Genomic DNA, 18,307 nt, shown 5'->3' on the forward strand with positions numbered 1-18,307 from the left:
GCGCAGTTTTCAATAAAAGGTAATAAAAATTAAAAATAAAAGTTGCTAACTGAGGGCCAAGCTTCTAATTTAGTAGGCACTAGGGGCTGGCTGGGATCCTCCCCAGAGACCATGGAAGCTAGAGGACACCTTGCCCACCCTCTCCCTCTACCCCACTCCAAGTCACCAGTATCTTCCTAGAAGGAGATTGTGTGCATATCTGCACCCTAGGTTTTGCAGATGCACCTGAGGAACAGGACCCAGATTGCCTAGGTCTGATAGTCAAAGGAGTTTCCATTCATGAGACTAGCAAACAAAGAAGCAGTTCTTAACTGGCTATCCCTCTGGGGCTCAGCACAGAAGAATTAGGCAAAATTGCCTGTCTCCTAGTCTATCCCTGAAATAGGTTTGTCTTCATACCTTAAAGCTGCTGAGTGCTAGGCTTATAATTTAGCAGGCATCCAGAGGATGGCTGAGATCTTCCCCAGAGACTAGGGAAGCCAGCAGGCACCTTTTCTGCCTTCTTATCCTCTAGCCTGCTCCAGTAATAAAATCCAGTTACCAGTATCTCCCGGGATGGAGCTCGTACACACATCTGGTGTCCAAGCTTTTTCAGCTGCCACTTGAAGGACAGGCCCCTGTATCACCTGGCTCTAATAGTCAATGGGGCTGTATCCACAGGTCCCACAATAATGTATCAAAGATACAGTTATTAATGGGTGTAGGAGCTATACACTCAGGCTTAGCATAGAGGGAGTAGGCAGATATGCCTATCTTCCAGTTTTTTCTCTAAAGGCGCCTAACTACACACTTTCCCATCTGCTGCCTGAGGATCCAGCTTCTAATCAGTCTGCATCTAGGTACTGACTGTGATTCTTCTCTTTGGGACACTGATGGGTCTTGGTACACCCTCAACTACTGGAACTTGCTAAGAGCAGAGGAGGAGGCTTAGACAATCAAAAGTTTGAGAGACAACTAGGAGCTTGGGCAGGGCTGATTCACAAGGTTCATTTCCTACATGATACCACTGTGTCAAGATGGGGAGAGGTGACATTTTATCTAATGCTCTGAAACCAGTCAAAGAAAATGAAGAAACAGAGGAATATGTTCTAAACAAAAGACCAAGATAAATATCCAGAAATAGATCTTAATGAAGCAGAAATAGGTGATTTGCCTAATTGAGAGTTCAAAATTACAGTCATAAAGATTCTCACTAAAGTCAGGAAGCAGTGCATGACTAAAGTAAAAATTTCAATAGGGACATAGAAAATATATAAAGGACCAAAAAGAAATCACAGAGCTGAAGGATACAATAACTGAAATAAAAAATTCAGTAGAGGCATTCTAAACAGACTAAGTCAAGTGGAAGAAAAAATCAGCACACTTGATAGGTCAGTGGAATTCATCCAGAGGAGCAGAAAGAAAAGAAGAAATTCAAAAAGTAAAGGTAGCTTATAGGATATGGGAGACCACCATCAAAGCAGACCAGTTTATACATTATAGGGATTCCAGAAGGAGAAGAGAGAAAGGAGCAGAAAGCTTATTCACAGAAATAATAGTTGAAAACTCCTAAACTGGGGAAAGAAACAGACATCCAGATCCAGGAAGCCTAGGAAGTACCAACAAGATAAATCCAAGGAGACCCACACCAAGACACATTATGATTAAACTGTCAAAAGTTAAAGACAAGTAACAAATCTTGAAAGTAGCAAAAGAAAAGCAGCTTGTTAAGTAAAAGGCAACCACCATTAAGACTGTCAGATTTTTGAGCAGAAACCTCTACCAAAAGGGAGAAGAATCCTATATTCAAAGTGATGAGCAAAAAACCTTCCAACCAAGTGTACCTTACCCAGCAAGGTTATCATTCAGGATTGAATGAGAGTTTTCCAGATAAGCAAAAGCTGAGGGAGTTCATCATCACCAGACCCACCCTCACAAGAAATGTTAAAGGGAGTTCTTCAAGATGAAATGGAAGGTTACTAGTTAGTATCAGGAAAATGTATGAAAGTATAATACTGGTAAAAGTACATACAGTTATATTCAGAATACTCTAATGTTGTAATGGTGGTGAGTAAATCACTTATAACTCTATTATGAAGGTTAAAAGACAAAAGAATTAAAAAATACCTGTAACTACAGTAATTTAATGGATACACAATATTAAAAGATGCAGATTGTGACATCCAGAACAAAATACGGGGAGAGGAAGCTTTTGTATGTGTTTGAAGTTATTATCAGCTTAAAATAGACTTATTAATATGTTCTAATGCAAGCCTTGTGATAACCACAAAACAAAAACCTATAATAGAAATACAAAATGTAAAGAGAAAGGAATTCAAAGCATACTGCTGTAGAAAATCGCCAAATACCAATGAAAGAGAACAAGAGAAGGAAAAAAGGAACACAGGAATTAGAAAACCACCAGAACACAATTAACAAAATAACAAATGGGAGGGGGCGCCTGGGTGGCTCAGTCCATTATGGTTTTGGCTCAGTTCGTGATCTCAGGGTCATGAGATCAAGCCCTGCATGGGGCTCCGTACTGGCCATAGAGCCTGTTAAGATTCTCTCCCTCTCCCTCTGCCCCTCCCCCCCTCTTAAAACAAAAAAGAAAAACCAAAATAAATGGTAAACCCATACCTGTCAATTATTACTTTAAATGTAAATGGATTAAAATCTTCAATAAAAAATACATTGTAATTAAAGATTTGTCCATTTTATTTATCTTTTCTAAAACCAGCTCTTAATTTCATTGATCTTTCCTATATTGGGGGGAGGAGGGTCTCCATTTATTTCCACTCTGATCTTTATTATTTCCTTCCTTCTGCTAACTTTGGGCTTAATTTGTTCTTCTCTTTCTAATTCCCTGAGGTGTAAAGTTAGGTTGTGTATCTGAGATCTTTCTTACTTCTTCATTCATTTATCCTTATAAACTTCCCTCTCAGAAATGCTTTAGCAGCATCCTGTAGGTTTTGGTATGTTGTGTTTCCATTTTCATTTGTTTCCGGGTATTTTTTTTATTTCCCTTTTGATTTCTTTGACCCATTGGTGGTTTAGTTTCCACATATTTGTAAATTTTCCAGCTTTCCTCCTGTTGATTTTTAGTTCATACTGTTGTGGTCAGAAAAGATGTTTGGCATTATTTGTCTTTTTAAATTTGCTAAAAGATTTGTTCTGTGACCTATTGTTTGATCTGTCATGGAGAACGTTCCATGTTCACTTGAGAAGAATGTGTATTCTGCTGCTGTTGGATGGAATGTTCTATATATTTCTTATTAAGGTCTATTTGGTCTAAAGTATAGCTCAAGTACTCAGTTTCCTTATTGATTTTTTTTTTTTGGTCTGGATGATCTATCCATTATTGAAGGTGGATATTGAAGTCCCCTGCTATTAATGTGTTGTCTGGTTCTCTGTTTAGATTTGTTAATATTTTATATATTTAGGTGTTCCTCTGTTAGGTGCATAAATAATTATAATTATTTTCTTGATGAATTGATCCCTTTATTATATATTGATCATCTTTGTTTTTTATTATAGTCTTTGGCTTAAAGTCTATTTTGTGTGATACAAGTATAGCTACCCCTGCTTTCTTTTGGTTTCCATTAAACCTTGTTTCAGCATTATTTACAACAGCCAGTGTATAGGAACGACCTAAGTGTCTGTTCATAGTGAATGGATACAGAAAATATGGTGTGTATATATACATATACACAGTGGAGTTCAGCCAAAAAAAAGGAGATATTGTAATTTGTGACAATGTGAATAAATCTGGAGAGCATTATACAAAGTTAAATAAGCCAAAGAAAGACAAATGCTGTGTGGTATAACTTATATGTGCAATCAAAACAAAAACAAACTTGAATTCATAGGAACAGTAAAAAGATGGTTGCTGGAGGCTTGGGGAAATATGAAGAGGTTGGTAAAAGGGTATAAACCTTCAGCTGCAAGGTTTGAACCTTACAATGCATGAACATGGTAACTATAGGTTATAACACTGCATTGTGGCTCAGGTGGTTAAGTATCTGCCTTCAGCTCAGGTCATGATCTCAGGGTCCTGGGATTGAGCCCCACATCGGGCTCCCTGCTCAGCGGGGAGCCTGCTGCTTCTTCTCCTTCTGTCCCTCCCCCCTGCTTATGCTTGCGTGCTCTCTCAAATAAATAATTTTGTTTTTAAAAACAAAAGAAGAAAAAAAAAAAAAAAACCCCAAACTCACTGCATTGTGTAATTTGAAATTTGCTAGAAAATAGAACTTAAATGTTCTCACCGAAGGAAAAGAATAGTAAATATGTGAGGTGATAAATGTATTAATTAACTTGATGGGGGGGGTATCCTTTCACAATGTATACATATATCAAAGTTTCACATTGTATTACCTCAGTAAAGCAGGAAACAAAATACAAAATACAAAAATAAAAGGAACTAGCACATCTTGGAGAATGGGTGATTTCAGGGTTAGGATAGGGAAAGAAGACGATGAGCCTGGAGTATCTAATTGTGCTAAAAGTGTGTAAGTGTTCAGAGTGATAGGGACATGTCAGACACAGAAAACAATTTGAAAGGGCATTCATACTGTTTGTTCATACAAGATGGGACAACTTGAGCATCAAAGCAGATAATTCTAATAGATCTTAACCTATTGAATAAAAGAGGAAGCCGTGTTTCCATACTGTTGTAAGTAAATGAATTAATGCATGGACAGTTTGATTATGATGAGCATATTTAGGTGTCTTTCCCCCATACCCCCAATATTTACTAACCACAAATGGAGGAGTAACTATAGTGAAGAAGCCTGTCAGACACCAACTTAATCAACTGATCAAAATTAACATTGCCAGTGGTGAGTCAAATCACCACTTTGCTGATAGAGTGCAGTGAAAAAATATGACATCACTTTTGTCATAGTCCAGAGATTCATAATTTAAATCTAATGAGGAAACAAGAGAAACCCACGTTGAAGGGCAGTACACAAAATTACTACCATGTTATTGTCCCTGGTCTTACCCAGTAGCCACCGACCAGCCTCACCTCCAGGCTGGCTGTGAGGGCTCGCGTGTCTGCCCCTGAACTACTACAAGCCCCAGAACCTACAGAAGGCCACTTCTCAACTTACAGAGCTTTTTCTGAGTTTAGAAGAATTGTAATTGCTTCTTTGCTATTGTCTTTTGGCTTAAATTTTATCTTTGAGTTTGAATATTTGACCTCAGGAAAGAGACACAGGAGTGCCAGGTTCCTGGTCCTTCCAGCTTGGAAGGAGACTAAGAATCAATGAAATGAAATGCGTCTTTTGGTTCTGACATAGATGTGAAAACCATTTTGGAACAGTTTGCGAAACTTGAATGAAGTCTAAGGATTAGATGATAGTAATTGGTCAGTGCTATTTTACTAATTCTGGTTATTGTATTGTGAATAAGAATAACACTCTCAACATACTTGAGGGTGATTCACTATTGATTGTATTTGCAACTTTGAGAGTTTCAAAAAAAAAATTCACGTGAAAAAGTTGAAAAAAGGGCACCTAGGTGGCTCAGTTGGTTAAGCGGCTGCCTTCAGCTCAGGTCATGATCCCAGGGTCCTGGGATTGAGTCCCATGTCGGGCTCCCTGCTCAGTGGGGGGTCTGCTTCTCCCTTTGCCTCTGCTCCTCCCCCCACTTCTGCTCTTGCTCTCTCTCAAATAAATAAATCTTTAAAAAAAAAAAAGTTGAAAAAAGAATATCAGCATGTGTAATATTTTGGTGTTTTTGTTAAGGAAAGGAATATATGTGAATGGACAAATAATGGTATATCCATACAATGAAATACTTCTTAGTAATAGAAAGGAATGAAGTACTGATACACTGAACATAGTGATAAATCTTAGAAACATGCTAAAAGAAGCCATGTATAAAAGTGCACAAATCACATGATTCTCTTTGCATAAAAGTAGGAAAGACTAATCTTTATGGAGAGAAGGCAGTTCCATAATTTCTGGGCATGGGAGGCAGGGATTGGCTAGGAATGGGCACTGGGAATATTTGGGGGAGATGGAAATGTTGTATACACATTGATTGTGGTAGTAATTTCATGGTTGTATATATTTTTCAAAGTATATTATAGGTTAATATTTACATTCTATTATATGTAAATTATACCTCAATAAAGTTTTTTAAAAAGGATATGTATATGAATACCCACATATTAAAGGAACTTGTGGTTAGTTCTCAGGAGATTAATTGAGAGTCATATGTAGGCAGAAGACTTGCTTTTCATTGTATACCCTTTTGTTTCATTTGAAACTTTTTTTTATCATTTGCATGTATACCTATTCAGAAATACACACCAAAAAATTCAAAATATGTAGACGTGCACATAATATTGCACAGTAAATTATTCTGATCGGTGATTGTGATAGAATATTCATTGAGGCCATGCCTTTTTAATTGAACACTTTTGGTTTAATGCCTTTTTGTAAGTTTTTTTATTGTGAAATATACGTGACATAAAATTTGCTATATTAACCATTTTTAAGTGTACAATTCAGTGGCATCAAGTACATTCACATTATCATATTACTGAAACTTCATACTAATTAAACAATAACTCCCCATTTCCCTTTAATCCCCAGTAACCACTGTTGTACTTTTACCTATGAATTGGGCTATTCCTGGTACATCATATAAGAGGGATCATATAATATTTGTCCTTTTTCTTTATCTTATTTCACATAGCATAATGTTAAACATCTTATCTTTTTTAAAGATTTTATTTATTTGTTTGATAGAGAGCACAAGCAGTGGGAGTGGCAGGCAGAGGGAGAGGGAGAAGCAGATTCCCCGCTGAGCAGGGAGCCCGACGCAGGGCTTGATCCCAGGACCCCAGGATCATGACCCGAGCCGAAGGCAGATGCTTAACCGACTGAGCCACCCAGGCACCCCTGTTAAACATTTTATAAAAGGAAATGATGTAGCCAAGAAGTGTGGAATCACTTAACAAATCCTTAGCAACTTCTGCATTGTTTTTCAGAATTCCTTCCAACTTCAGAGCATCCAGAACTTGTTATTTCAATAAATATAACGGTAAATTGCCTATGTAACCTTGGGGAGAGATGTTGTCTGAAAAAGATGTCATCTCTATCTCTTGACATAGATTTTTGGATCTTTAATTTTGGCATCCAGTCAATTTTAATAACTTAGTTTGCTAAGTTAAAGTACGTTGTTACTATGAATCTTATATCCAAGAACCTTGTACTATTTGTAGCACTTTTCTGCTGTTAATAATGACCGGTTGTCTAACAAGAATTTTAGTAACCAAAACACTCTAAACCAGTGTGCTGTATAAAATGTTTTAGAAACTAGTAATTATTGTTTATTTTTATGTATTTTTTTAAAGATTTTAGAGAGAGAGAGAGCGCACAAGCAGGGTGAAGGGCAGAAGGAGAAGCAGATTCCCTGCTGAGCAGGGAGCCCAATGCAGGACTTGATCCCAGGGATCAAGTCCTGAGCTGGGATCATGACCTGAGCTGAAGGCAGGTACTTTACCGACTGAGCCACCCAGGCACCCCAATTGTTTTATTTTTAAAAGAATGCTAGTAGGAGGGGGAAATCCTCTTATTTGGCATTCTTTTACTAAGAAGTATATTTGAAGTATTTTAACTGGAAAACCAAGATAATGCATCTACAGACTTGGAACAATGGAAGACAGTCTAGAAGTTATCTTGTTTGAGCTGTGTGTCCAATTCAGGAAAACTCGATTAAGCACAGCCCACACTGGGTAGAAAGTAATATGAATTCTCGACTTTTCAGACTCATTTCATAAGGGCTCTTCAAGTTATTTTAATAGAAGACAGTCTGTGGTAAATTGTGTGGTAGAGAAGATACATGAAGTATAGTGGGAAAAAGATACATGAAGTATAGTGGAGAAAAACTGTTAGAGCAGTTTATTCCAGGAGGGGTTTGAGTGTGGTAAAACTTCTTGTAAGGTTTCATACTTTATGTTACCATGAAACCAGATGCAAACTCCTGCCTTGCTTTTAGCCCCTCTCCTGCTCAATTACTCTCTATTCTGAACAGCTGCTTCAATCTCTCTTATCTCAGCTCTTCCACTCATCTGTGCTCAGGTGGGTTATTATGTCTTGTATAGGACAGTTAGAGTTCTTATGTATGAGATTCAGCAACAGCTGAGACTTAAAAATAGTTACTAGGAATAACTTTAGCCATTAACAAGGATTAGGTCCAGGGCGCCTAGGTGGCTCAGTCGTTAAGCGTCTGCCTTCGGCTCAGGTCATGATCCCGAGGTCCTGGGATCGAGGCCCGCATCGGGCTCCCTGCTCCGCGGGAAGCCTGCTTCTCCCTCTCCCACTCCCCCGGCTTGTGTTCCCTCTCTCACTCTCTCTCTGTCAAATAAATAAATTAAAAAAAAAAAAAAAAACAAGGATTAGGTCCAAAGAAATGTTGGGGGGGTTGCGATTTAAGTATATCTGGGGAATGGAGAGAAGCATACAGAAACTTTCTAACTTTATGCATAGGAACTTTGTCCCCATTCTATTTATATGCATATATTCTTCCTGAGTTTGGAGAAAGTATGATTTGGAAAATTGGAGCTCCTTATGAAAAAAAGAAAAGGAACCATATTCTCTATCCTCTAGGCCATTGATATGCTTGGAATACTTTTTTTTTTTTTTACTTTTTTGTTATGTTAATCACCATACATTACATCATTAGTTTTTGATGTAGTGTTCCATGATTCATTGTTTGTGCATAACACCCAGTGCTCCATGCAGAACGTGCCCTCTTTAATACCCATCACCAGGCTAACCCATCCTCCCACCCCCCTCCCCTCTAGAACCCTCAGTTTGTTTTTCAGAGTCCATTGTCTCTCATGGTTCATCTCCCCCTCCGATTTCCCCCCCTTCATTCTTCTCCTCCTACTATCTTCTTTTTTTTTCTTAACATATATTGCATTATTTGTTTCAGAGGTACAGAACTGTGATTCAACAGTCTTGCACAATTCACAGCGCTCACCATAGCACATACCCTCCCCAGTGTCTATCACCCAGCTACCCCATCCCTCCCACCCCACCCCCACTCCAGCAACCCTCAGTTTGTTTCCTGAGATTAAGAATTCCTCATATCAGTGAGGTCATATGATACATGTCTTTCTCTGATTGACTTATTTCACTCAGCATAACACCCTCCAGTTCCATTGCTTGGAATACTTTTTCCTGACCAACATTTTACTAACTTCTTATCATATGAGTCTTTCCTTAGATTTCACTTCTTGTTAGTCTTTCTAATTTTTCCATGGTTTAGATTCTCTTGTTACATCCTGAGCTTATCCACACTGAATTAAAGTTGCATATTGTATTTGTCTAGACCAGTGTTTCTCAACTGGGGCCTCCCAGGGACATTCGGCAATGTCTGGACCCAGTTTTGTTTTTCACAATTAAGGGGATGCTACTGGCATCTAGTGGGTAGAGGTCAGGGATGCTGCTATAAAACCCCTGTGGTCTGCAGGACAGCTGAATTAGTTTCAGAAGGTAATACTGTTTTATGTCGCACCTCTTTTAAAGATTTATTTATTTCAGAGAGAGAGCGTGTGAGAGCAGGGGGAGGGAGAGGGAGAGAGAGAATCTCAAGTAGACTCCATGCTAAGATAATGACCAGAGCCAAATTGAGTCGGAGGCTTAACCTTTTATGTTGCATTTTAAAATTTGTATAAAAATGTAATGTAGATGGGGTTCCTGGGTGGCTCAGATGGTTAAGCATCTGCCTTAGGCTCAGTTCACGATCTCCGCGTTCGCGTTCTGGGATCAAGCCCTGCGTCGGGCTCCCAACTCAGCGGGGAATCTGCCTCTCCCTCTCCCTCTGCTTGTGCTATCTCTGTCTCTCTCTCTCATGTGAATAAATAAAATCTTTAAAAAAATGTAAGTAGAATATATTGTATTTGATACTCATTTCCCATTAATACTTACTTCTTTTCATGGTAATACAGATTTTCATGAGTCGCTATATCTTCTACTTGTGGTTTAAAGCCTTAAAATATGTGTATTAAAAATAAGAGAATATTTCTGGGTAATACTTTTAGATGAAAATTAGAATGCTTTCAGGGAATATAAGGATAATTTCCAGTTACGTAGTTATATTCTGTGCATTTATCACTAAAGCCCCAGAATGTATTTATGTTGGTATGGTAAAGCATCCTCACTACTACATTTACCTTAAATGACATGTTATAGATCAGAAATTTAAACTGTTTTATTATACTGGTAACAGTCTTTCATTTTGAGTATGCACATCTTGTCATTCATAAAACATGTAGGCAGTGCCTGAATGAACCAGGCATTTAGGTGTTTGGGACACAAGCCAGTTCCTGCTCTTTCAAAAGAACTGAGGGAGAGATGATGTAATCCCACATGGACAGTGTAGCAGTGAATATACACAGTTCTTGGAGGGAGGGCCAAGCATGAGAGGGAATCCAAGCTATAGCAGGTCTCTTAGGCTAAGAATAAGGGGTAGACTTTATAGGCAGAAAGAATAGTTCGTGTATAAGTAAAGAAGCATAAAAGAACATGATACTTGTAAGGCAGTGTGGTTGCTTATAGCTTATGGTGCTTAGAGAATAGAGCATGTTAAAAGATGACTTTCAGAAAAAAGTAAAAACTGTGATTCACATACAGAGCATGTGTTAAGGATTTTGTTAAACTCATTCAGTGAAATAACTAGGCACGAAAAGTTTTAAAACATTCAAATTTAGGGGTGCCTGGGTGGCTCAGTCAGTTAAGTGTCTGCCTTTGGCTCCGAGCCCCGCATTGGGCTCTCTGGTCATTGGGGAGCCTTCTTCTTGCTCTGCCCCTACCCCTCGCTCATGCTTTCTCTCTCTCTCTCTTTCTCTCTCTCAAATAAATAAAATCTTTAAAAAAATTCAAATTTATATGGAGCATTGGAATGTTGAAATAAATTATAAATGGAGGCAAAACTGTTCTATAGATCTGGGAGGAAGTCAGGTGAATCTGCCAGGACAGAATTTGCATGTCTTCTATCAGTTACTTACTATTTATAGATTTGTAGTATAGCTGCCTTGAATCAATCTGACAATGCATAGCTTTCCATTGGAGTACAGATTTTTTCTACAGGAGTGGCAGGAAATTTAAAGTACCTTCCTGTGCCCTACCACAGACTTTGTACTGTATGCAATAGGGAGCCAACAAAATTTTTGGATTAGGGGAGTGAAATCAGGTTGTCATTTAGATAAAAAAATTGAGGTGTCAGTGTACAGGATTAATTAATGAGGGAGTATTCAGTGTAGAGGAATGAGTTAGGCTTTTGCAGTGGCAGTAAGAGTGAAGGGGGAGGGGGACAGTCAGTGGATGTTAGGATGTGGAATACTTTAAGACTTATGCACTGATTAAAGCAGACAAGAAGATTTCTGGCCTAAGCAGTTGTAAGGGCAGTGGGTCATTTTATTGAAAAAGGGAATATAAGGAGAAGCAGTGTTTGGGGCAAGATAATGGCAGTTTTTGGATATGTGCCTTTTGAAATGATGTCGGGTACCAAGGTAGAAATGTCCATTATGCAGTTAGAAATCAGGTTTGGCACTCAGAAGAAAGATTGTGGGCTAATGATTTTAGCCTGGAAAACATTAGTTAAATTGGAATTTTTATAAGAATAAATAACTTCAACCAGGGAGGACTTAAGTGTGGAGAAGAGGAAGAAGACCAGGAACCTTGGGGGGCATCTTTATTTGTTTGATCTTCAGGAATAATTACATATGTCACAGGAGCATTATTATAATTTGGTTAAATATCAGTCTTTTAATTCTTAGTGATGCCTGCTTATCTTAATTTGGGGGGGAGGGGCAGAGGGAGAGGATCTTAAGCAGGCTCCGTGCCCGGCATGGAGCCCAAGACCGGGCTCATTCTCACAACCCTAAGACCATGACCTGAGCTGAAATCAAGAGTCGAACGCTTAACAGACTAAGCCGCCCAGGGTCCCAGCTTTCCATACTTAGCTTAATTTTATCTTTCATTAACATCCAAAGGTATTTTATTTATTCTTGGTTTATAGCCTGTTTGTAGTACAGCAAGAGAACCTGATTCCCAAATTCTTAATCACTTCTCATTTCATATATTTCCTCATTTTAGATTTCAAGTTGAGAGAAACTTGCACTAGTGTGAAAAGTGAGGTCACAGTGGGCAGAGAATGGGAAAAAGGAAATCACCCTTAGGTCCCTTGTAAAAGGTTATTTATGCTTTAAAGCACTCTGAATTTCTGTAATTAATGTCAGTACCAAATGTATTCCAGACTCATGGGAGTGGGGCGGGGACTGTTCTCTGTTTTGCATTATTATTGTAACTAAGTTTGAGTTGATTCTACTGTTCAGTAATTGAAGGGACAACAGCCTCAATTTGTGTTCCCATTTTATTTACCTTTTTTTTCACAATCTCATGGTTAATACAGCATTGCTTTCTCCCTATTTTATCCCATTCTTGGCTTACGGTTAATTGTGAGGTAGCAACCCCTTTCTGTCACTACTACCAATTCCATGGAGGTAGGAAGTACAATTTTTTAGGTTATTAAATCTGTTTATCTCATTTAAAAAATGCATACATATAGACGTTTGTAAATTATAAAATTCATTTAGAGAATATTGTGACAGGAATCTGGAGATGCTTTTGAAATTGGCCTTTCTCTTTTTATATTTACTAGTATTTGAGGTTTAAGATTCAGCGAAACACTGAAAATCTTACTTTTTTTTCCTTTTTAGATCATCCAATTATGATGGGTTTTGAGCCCCTTGTTAACCAGAGGCTACTTCCACCTACCTTCCCTCGATATGCAAAAATAATTAAAAGGGAAGAAATGGTCAACTATTTTGCAAGATTAATAGATAGAATAAAAACTGTTTGTGAGGTGGTCAATTTAACAAATTTACATTGTATCCTGGTAAGTACAAATCTCTGTTCTGGAGTATGGTTTTGATTGAACAACAGAATAGTTTATCACTTTTTAGAGGCTGACTGTCCCAAGGGTAAATAAAATTGCTTATTTTCCTTGATAACTGGAGAATTAAGTGTTGTGTGTGTGTGTATGTTGTGTGTGTATTTGTTTCTATTTAATCTTCACAAGGATTATATACTATCCATCTTAGAGATTAAAAAACTAAAGTTTAGATAATTCACCCAGGTTTTAAGAATGAGGATTTAAACCCTGGATTCTGTCTTCAAAACTTCTTATATGTAAATATGTGTGTGCGTGTACACATCTATGTGAGTATGCATATATACATACATGTATATTTTTATACAAAAAATTAGATCATGGTGTTTGTAGCCTGCTTTCATCACTAATCTCTGTATCATGAACATCTTTCTTTCCATGTCAACAAATACACATTTTTTTACATTATTTAAATAGTTACATGGTATTTCATGTAAGAATAAGAATATATCACAGTTTTTTCCAGTCCATTCATAATTGAATTGTATTTAGGTCATTTTCAGTGTTCTACTGTTATAAACAGTACTAAAATGAGCTTGTCTGTAGGAACCTTCATATCATCTGCTTCTGTCTTCCTTAAGATAAATTCCTAAACCATTAAGTTGCTGGGTGAAAGAGGATATACATTTTACGTATTTTGGATTAATCTTCTATATGGGTTAAAATGTAGAAAGGCAATATTTCTGTAAGGTTAGGAAGGTAGAAAATATGCAATATAATACTGTCATTATTTAGACATAAGTACACTATTTTACACAACTCTGCAGAGAGGTACATAATTCCCAGCGCATGTCATTTTCTCTGTGAGGTCTTCCTTGTTGGTTCCAGGTTGCTTCTGTACCTGGATGCCTTGAGATGATGAAATACCTTGCTTACATTCCTAGAATTTGAACAGCAGCCACTGGGATATAGTTGATGGTCAACAAAGATTTGTGCTTCTGTTTATGCTCTTTCTTGTAATAACTTTATTTTCCCCTCTAATTCTTTGTCATTAACGCCCAGCTTAAGTCTTCATTCCTTAGTGAAACTTTCACTGATTCTGTGTTTGTTACCTCCTTTCTGTTTGCTTTCTTTTTAGTAGTTTTGTCCTTATTCTATCTTAAGAATCATAGAATCTTAAAGGTAGAAAAGATCATAGACATAACCCAGTTCATTTTGCAATTCATTGTATAGCTAAACAAAGTAAGGTTTAGAGGGCTTGTAACCAAATTAGATGATTGGTTAGTGGCATATCTGGAATTAGAATAGAGACTTTTCTTATTCTGCTGCATCTGCTTTTTCTGATTCTTAATCGTTACATGAATATTTGTGTTCAGATTAAATGTAGGATTTTAGAAGGCGATCAGTGTGAATTGGAATAAGAAAAAATAATGCAGCAGTTGGAATTTGATATTCTGGCAGAGGGTTATGGATTGCCTTGTCAGGGAGGTGAATGCTGTATGACATACCATAGTAGTGGGGAGCTGGGAGAGCCAGGCCTGAACTGCCAGCCCTGGACGTGAAGAGGGCATAGAAAGAGAAGAGTCTGGATCCCTGGAACACTTGGGACAGGAGTCAGTGGTGATAGTAGGGGAGTGTGGCTAAGGCCAAGAATCGAGAAGATTGAAGTTAGAGAAAAGGGGGGCCCAAATATCTGGTGGATCTGCATAAGAAACCTGTTACTATTAGGATAAAGTGCCAGATTGTAAGGTGTGCTTACATACAAAATAAATCATCTCTGGAAGATTGGGAATGGACATGAGCACACACACTGAAAAAGAAGTAAACATTAAAAATGCATACCCTTACTAGTAATTGAAGAAATGCATTTTTAAACAACTTGATTGGAAAGTATAGTAATATTTAATGTTGGTGGAGGGAAATAGTTGCTCTCCTATACTTCTGTGGCTATTGCTCTCAAAAGTCTTAAAAATGTGTATATCCTGACCTAACAACTCCCCTTCTAGAGATTTAGCATAAGAAAATCATCTAAGATATATGCAAAGATGAACTAAAGAGTATTTGGCTCATCATCATTTGTAATCTTGAAAAACTAGAAACAGTTTAAATGCCCGCTGGTGACACTACCCATTCTGTATAGTATGTGTAGAATATATGCCATACTGACATTAAAAAGCATGACCATAGGGGAAGGGAGGGAAATCTGAAGGGGGAGAAATCATGGAGGGAGATGAACCATGAGAGACTGTGGACCCCGGGAAACAAACTGAGGGTTTCAGAGGGGAGGTGGGTGGGGGATGGGGTAACAGGGTGATGGGTATTGAGGAGGGCATGTGTTGTGATGAGCACTGGGTGTTATACGCAACTAATGAATCATTGAACACTGCATCAAAAACTAATGATGTTTACAGTGGCTAACTGAACATAATTAAAGCATGTTATAGGAAAATATTGACATAGGGAAATGTTTGTGAATGCCAAGTTATGTTTCAAAATAGATTATTCATTTTATACATTGTCACACACAGAAGGGATCATCAGAGACAGGTAAATTCAGTTTAAAAAAGATTGGAATAACAAATACCGAAATGTCAGTTACAACTCTTTATAGTTTATACTCTGCATATTTCTGCATTTTCACATTCGAGTTTTATGCAAGATCAACATGGGTGGGGTAGTTAAGTAACTGAATTAACAGTTTGCAGCCATGTGTGCTGCACTGTAGAGAAAACACAGAGTAAGGGACCAGAGTAAACACAGGGAGATAAATTAAGAAACCATCATTACAGTCCAAGGGAGGGAGGATGGTAACTTCATTTAGAAGGATGGCAGGGAGATGATGTGGGTTGTCAGAGTTAGAGCTGTGCATGAACTAAAATTGATAGCATGTTGGTGTTGAATTAAATATGGGGCATGAGAGAGCTCTCAGGAAGGTCTCTGGGTTTCTGACTTGGAGATCTTGATACACTCTGCTGTTCACCAAAATGGGGAAATTCTCAAAGACCTTTAGTCAGCTTAGGGTCTTACTGAAGCTGAATTTGAGGTGCCTTTGAGATATTTACGTAGAGATATTGAATAGATATTGACTATATGGATAGAATTTAGAAGTCAGTGCTAGATATGTAATTTTAGAACTATTACAGGTAGTTATTGAAGCATGAGTATGATGAAGATGGTGAGGGAAAAAGTATATGGCTTGAGAAAAGAAAATAGTCTGGAACTAAACTTTGAACCTACAGAGCAGACCAAGAAGTGGCCACAAAGGAAAAAACTCATGAAAGTCATTTAAAAAGGTTTTATTTTACCAGAAGGAAGTCCTGTCAAATACTGCTGAGGGGTCAGATGAAAGAAGTGAATAAGGTCTAAAACAAATGTCAACTGGATTTGGTGTCAGAGGACAGTTGTGACTAGAGTGAAAAGCTAGGCTAGTGGGTGTTGATGAGGAGGGGCCATTGATTAAGTAGAGACCATTCAGTCAACTCTTTCAGAAAGTTTAGCTGAGAAGGCAGCGGTTGAGGGAGAAATGTGGAGCATGTGACAGTTTCTTTTTTAAGATGGGGGAAAATTGACTACTTAAATATAAATGGGGAGGATCTGGAAGAGAGGGAGAAGTTAAATACCTAGGACAGACAAGGATCGATGCTTGACAATGTGTAATGTTCCTGAAAAGACCGGAAGGAATGGAGTCATAGTACAAATGGAAGGTTTCCATTGTTAAAGTGGGCAAGGAAAGGATCTGGCTACAAATGTGGGTTCAGTTTGATAAAGTTTAGAGGCTGAAGTGGAGGGATTTCCTGTTGATAGGTGACTTAATTTTCTTTGTAATGTTAAATGGGAGGACATCTGTAGTAGAGAACATTGAGAAGTGTGAGCAAGGTATAAAAGTTAATTGTGAAAAAAGTGAATTGACTAGAGAAACTTGGTAGGTTTTGGCAGAGCACCCATTTAAATTGGGGATCACGAGTCTGGAAAACACACAAAAAATATGAAAATGATAAATAGCTACTATCCTATAATATACAGAAGCTAACATTGTAGTGTATTTTCTTACCTTTTTTCTTTTATCTCTGTATAAACCCTATATAGTTTCTCTAAGCATATCTTTTGGATGTCAGAAGAATCAGGAATAGTCAGTTATGTGAATCCACTTGGACTGGTTACTTGGTATTTATTTCTGTGAAGTAGAAAATAAACTTCTGCCATTAGTTAGCAAATTATTACTGATGCTATTTTTTTCATGGTGTGCAAATTTAATATTGGTATCCACACAATTCTATCGGTCAGTTAAAAAAAAGGTTAGTCTCCAAAATCATCTGTTGTCCCATTGATACAATTAAGACAGTTCCTATAGAAATGATCCTTAGCTCTTTGTCATATTTTAACTCTGGTAGTATATAATTTCCAGAAGGTCTGGTAAAAAATTATATGCTATATATAAACATTTCCAGCTTTTATTTAATCTATTAATGACATTATTTTTTCTCTGTGTATCAGGATTTTTTCTGTGAATTTAGTGAACAATCACCTTGTGTTCTTTCAAGATCTCTATTACAAGTAAGTTCTAAGAATATTGCAGTACTTCTTTAAACATCAAATTTTATGTGTGTTGACATTGTTTTACTTATTGCTGGAACAAAAGTAGATGCTTTTAAAGGATATCAACAGTTAGTGTAATATTTTTGTGATAGAAGTATTAGAATATTAGACATTCATCAAGATCATATCCTTGGCTATAAAACCTTAATAATTTAAAAACAATTGAAATTATACAAAGTATGCTCTTTGACTATTTTGGAATTAAACTAGTAACCAGTAACAAAGATATTTGGAAATTTTCCAGATATTTGAAAATTAACACACTTCTAAAGAGGAAGTCCTGAGGATAATTAGAAAATATTTTGAACTGAATGAAAATGAAAATATAACCTACAGAATCTGTGGGATATAATTGAAGCAGTGCTTAGAGGAAAATTTATAAGATTAAATGTTTATATGAGAAAAAGAAGAAAGTGGTTGCCAGAGGGATGGGGGGGTAGGGAATGGGTGAAATAGGTGAAGGGGATTAAGAGATACAAACTTCCAGTTATAAAATAAATAAGTCACAGGGGCGCCTGGATGGCTCAGTTGGTTAAGTGACTGCCTTCGGCTTAGGTCATGATCCCGGAGTCCCAGGATCGAGTTCCGCGTCTGGCTCCCTCCTCAGCAGGGAGTCTACTTCTCCCTCTGACCCTGCTCCCTCTTGTGCTCTTTCTCTCTCAAATAAATAAGTCACAGGGATGAAAAGTACAGCATGTGGAATATAGTTAATAATATTGTAATAACCTTGGTGACAGATGATAACTACACCTACCATGGTGAGTAGTACACAATCACTGTGTTGTACACCTGAAGCTAATATAATATTATATGTTAACTA

At 37.5% G+C, this 18,307-nt stretch overlaps 1 protein-coding gene across 4 annotated transcripts in view; it reads left to right on the top strand.

The window, feature by feature from the left end:
- Positions 1-18,307, top strand: part of NAA35 (N-alpha-acetyltransferase 35, NatC auxiliary subunit) — a 97,791-nt gene that overhangs the window by 52,329 nt on the left and 27,155 nt on the right. For all 4 annotated transcript variants that reach the window (XM_032392959.1, XM_032392957.1, XM_032392961.1 and 1 more), the window contains exons 12-13: positions 12,719-12,897; positions 17,386-17,445. In XM_032392959.1, coding sequence (XP_032248850.1) covers positions 12,719-12,897; positions 17,386-17,445 — 239 coding nt within the window. The remainder of the gene's footprint in view (positions 1-12,718; positions 12,898-17,385; positions 17,446-18,307) is intronic.

The sequence above is a fragment of the Phoca vitulina genome, unplaced genomic scaffold (genome assembly GCF_004348235.1).
Source record: "Phoca vitulina isolate PV1807 unplaced genomic scaffold, GSC_HSeal_1.0 scaffold70, whole genome shotgun sequence".
In the NCBI taxonomy this organism is placed as follows: Eukaryota; Metazoa; Chordata; class Mammalia; order Carnivora; family Phocidae; genus Phoca; species Phoca vitulina.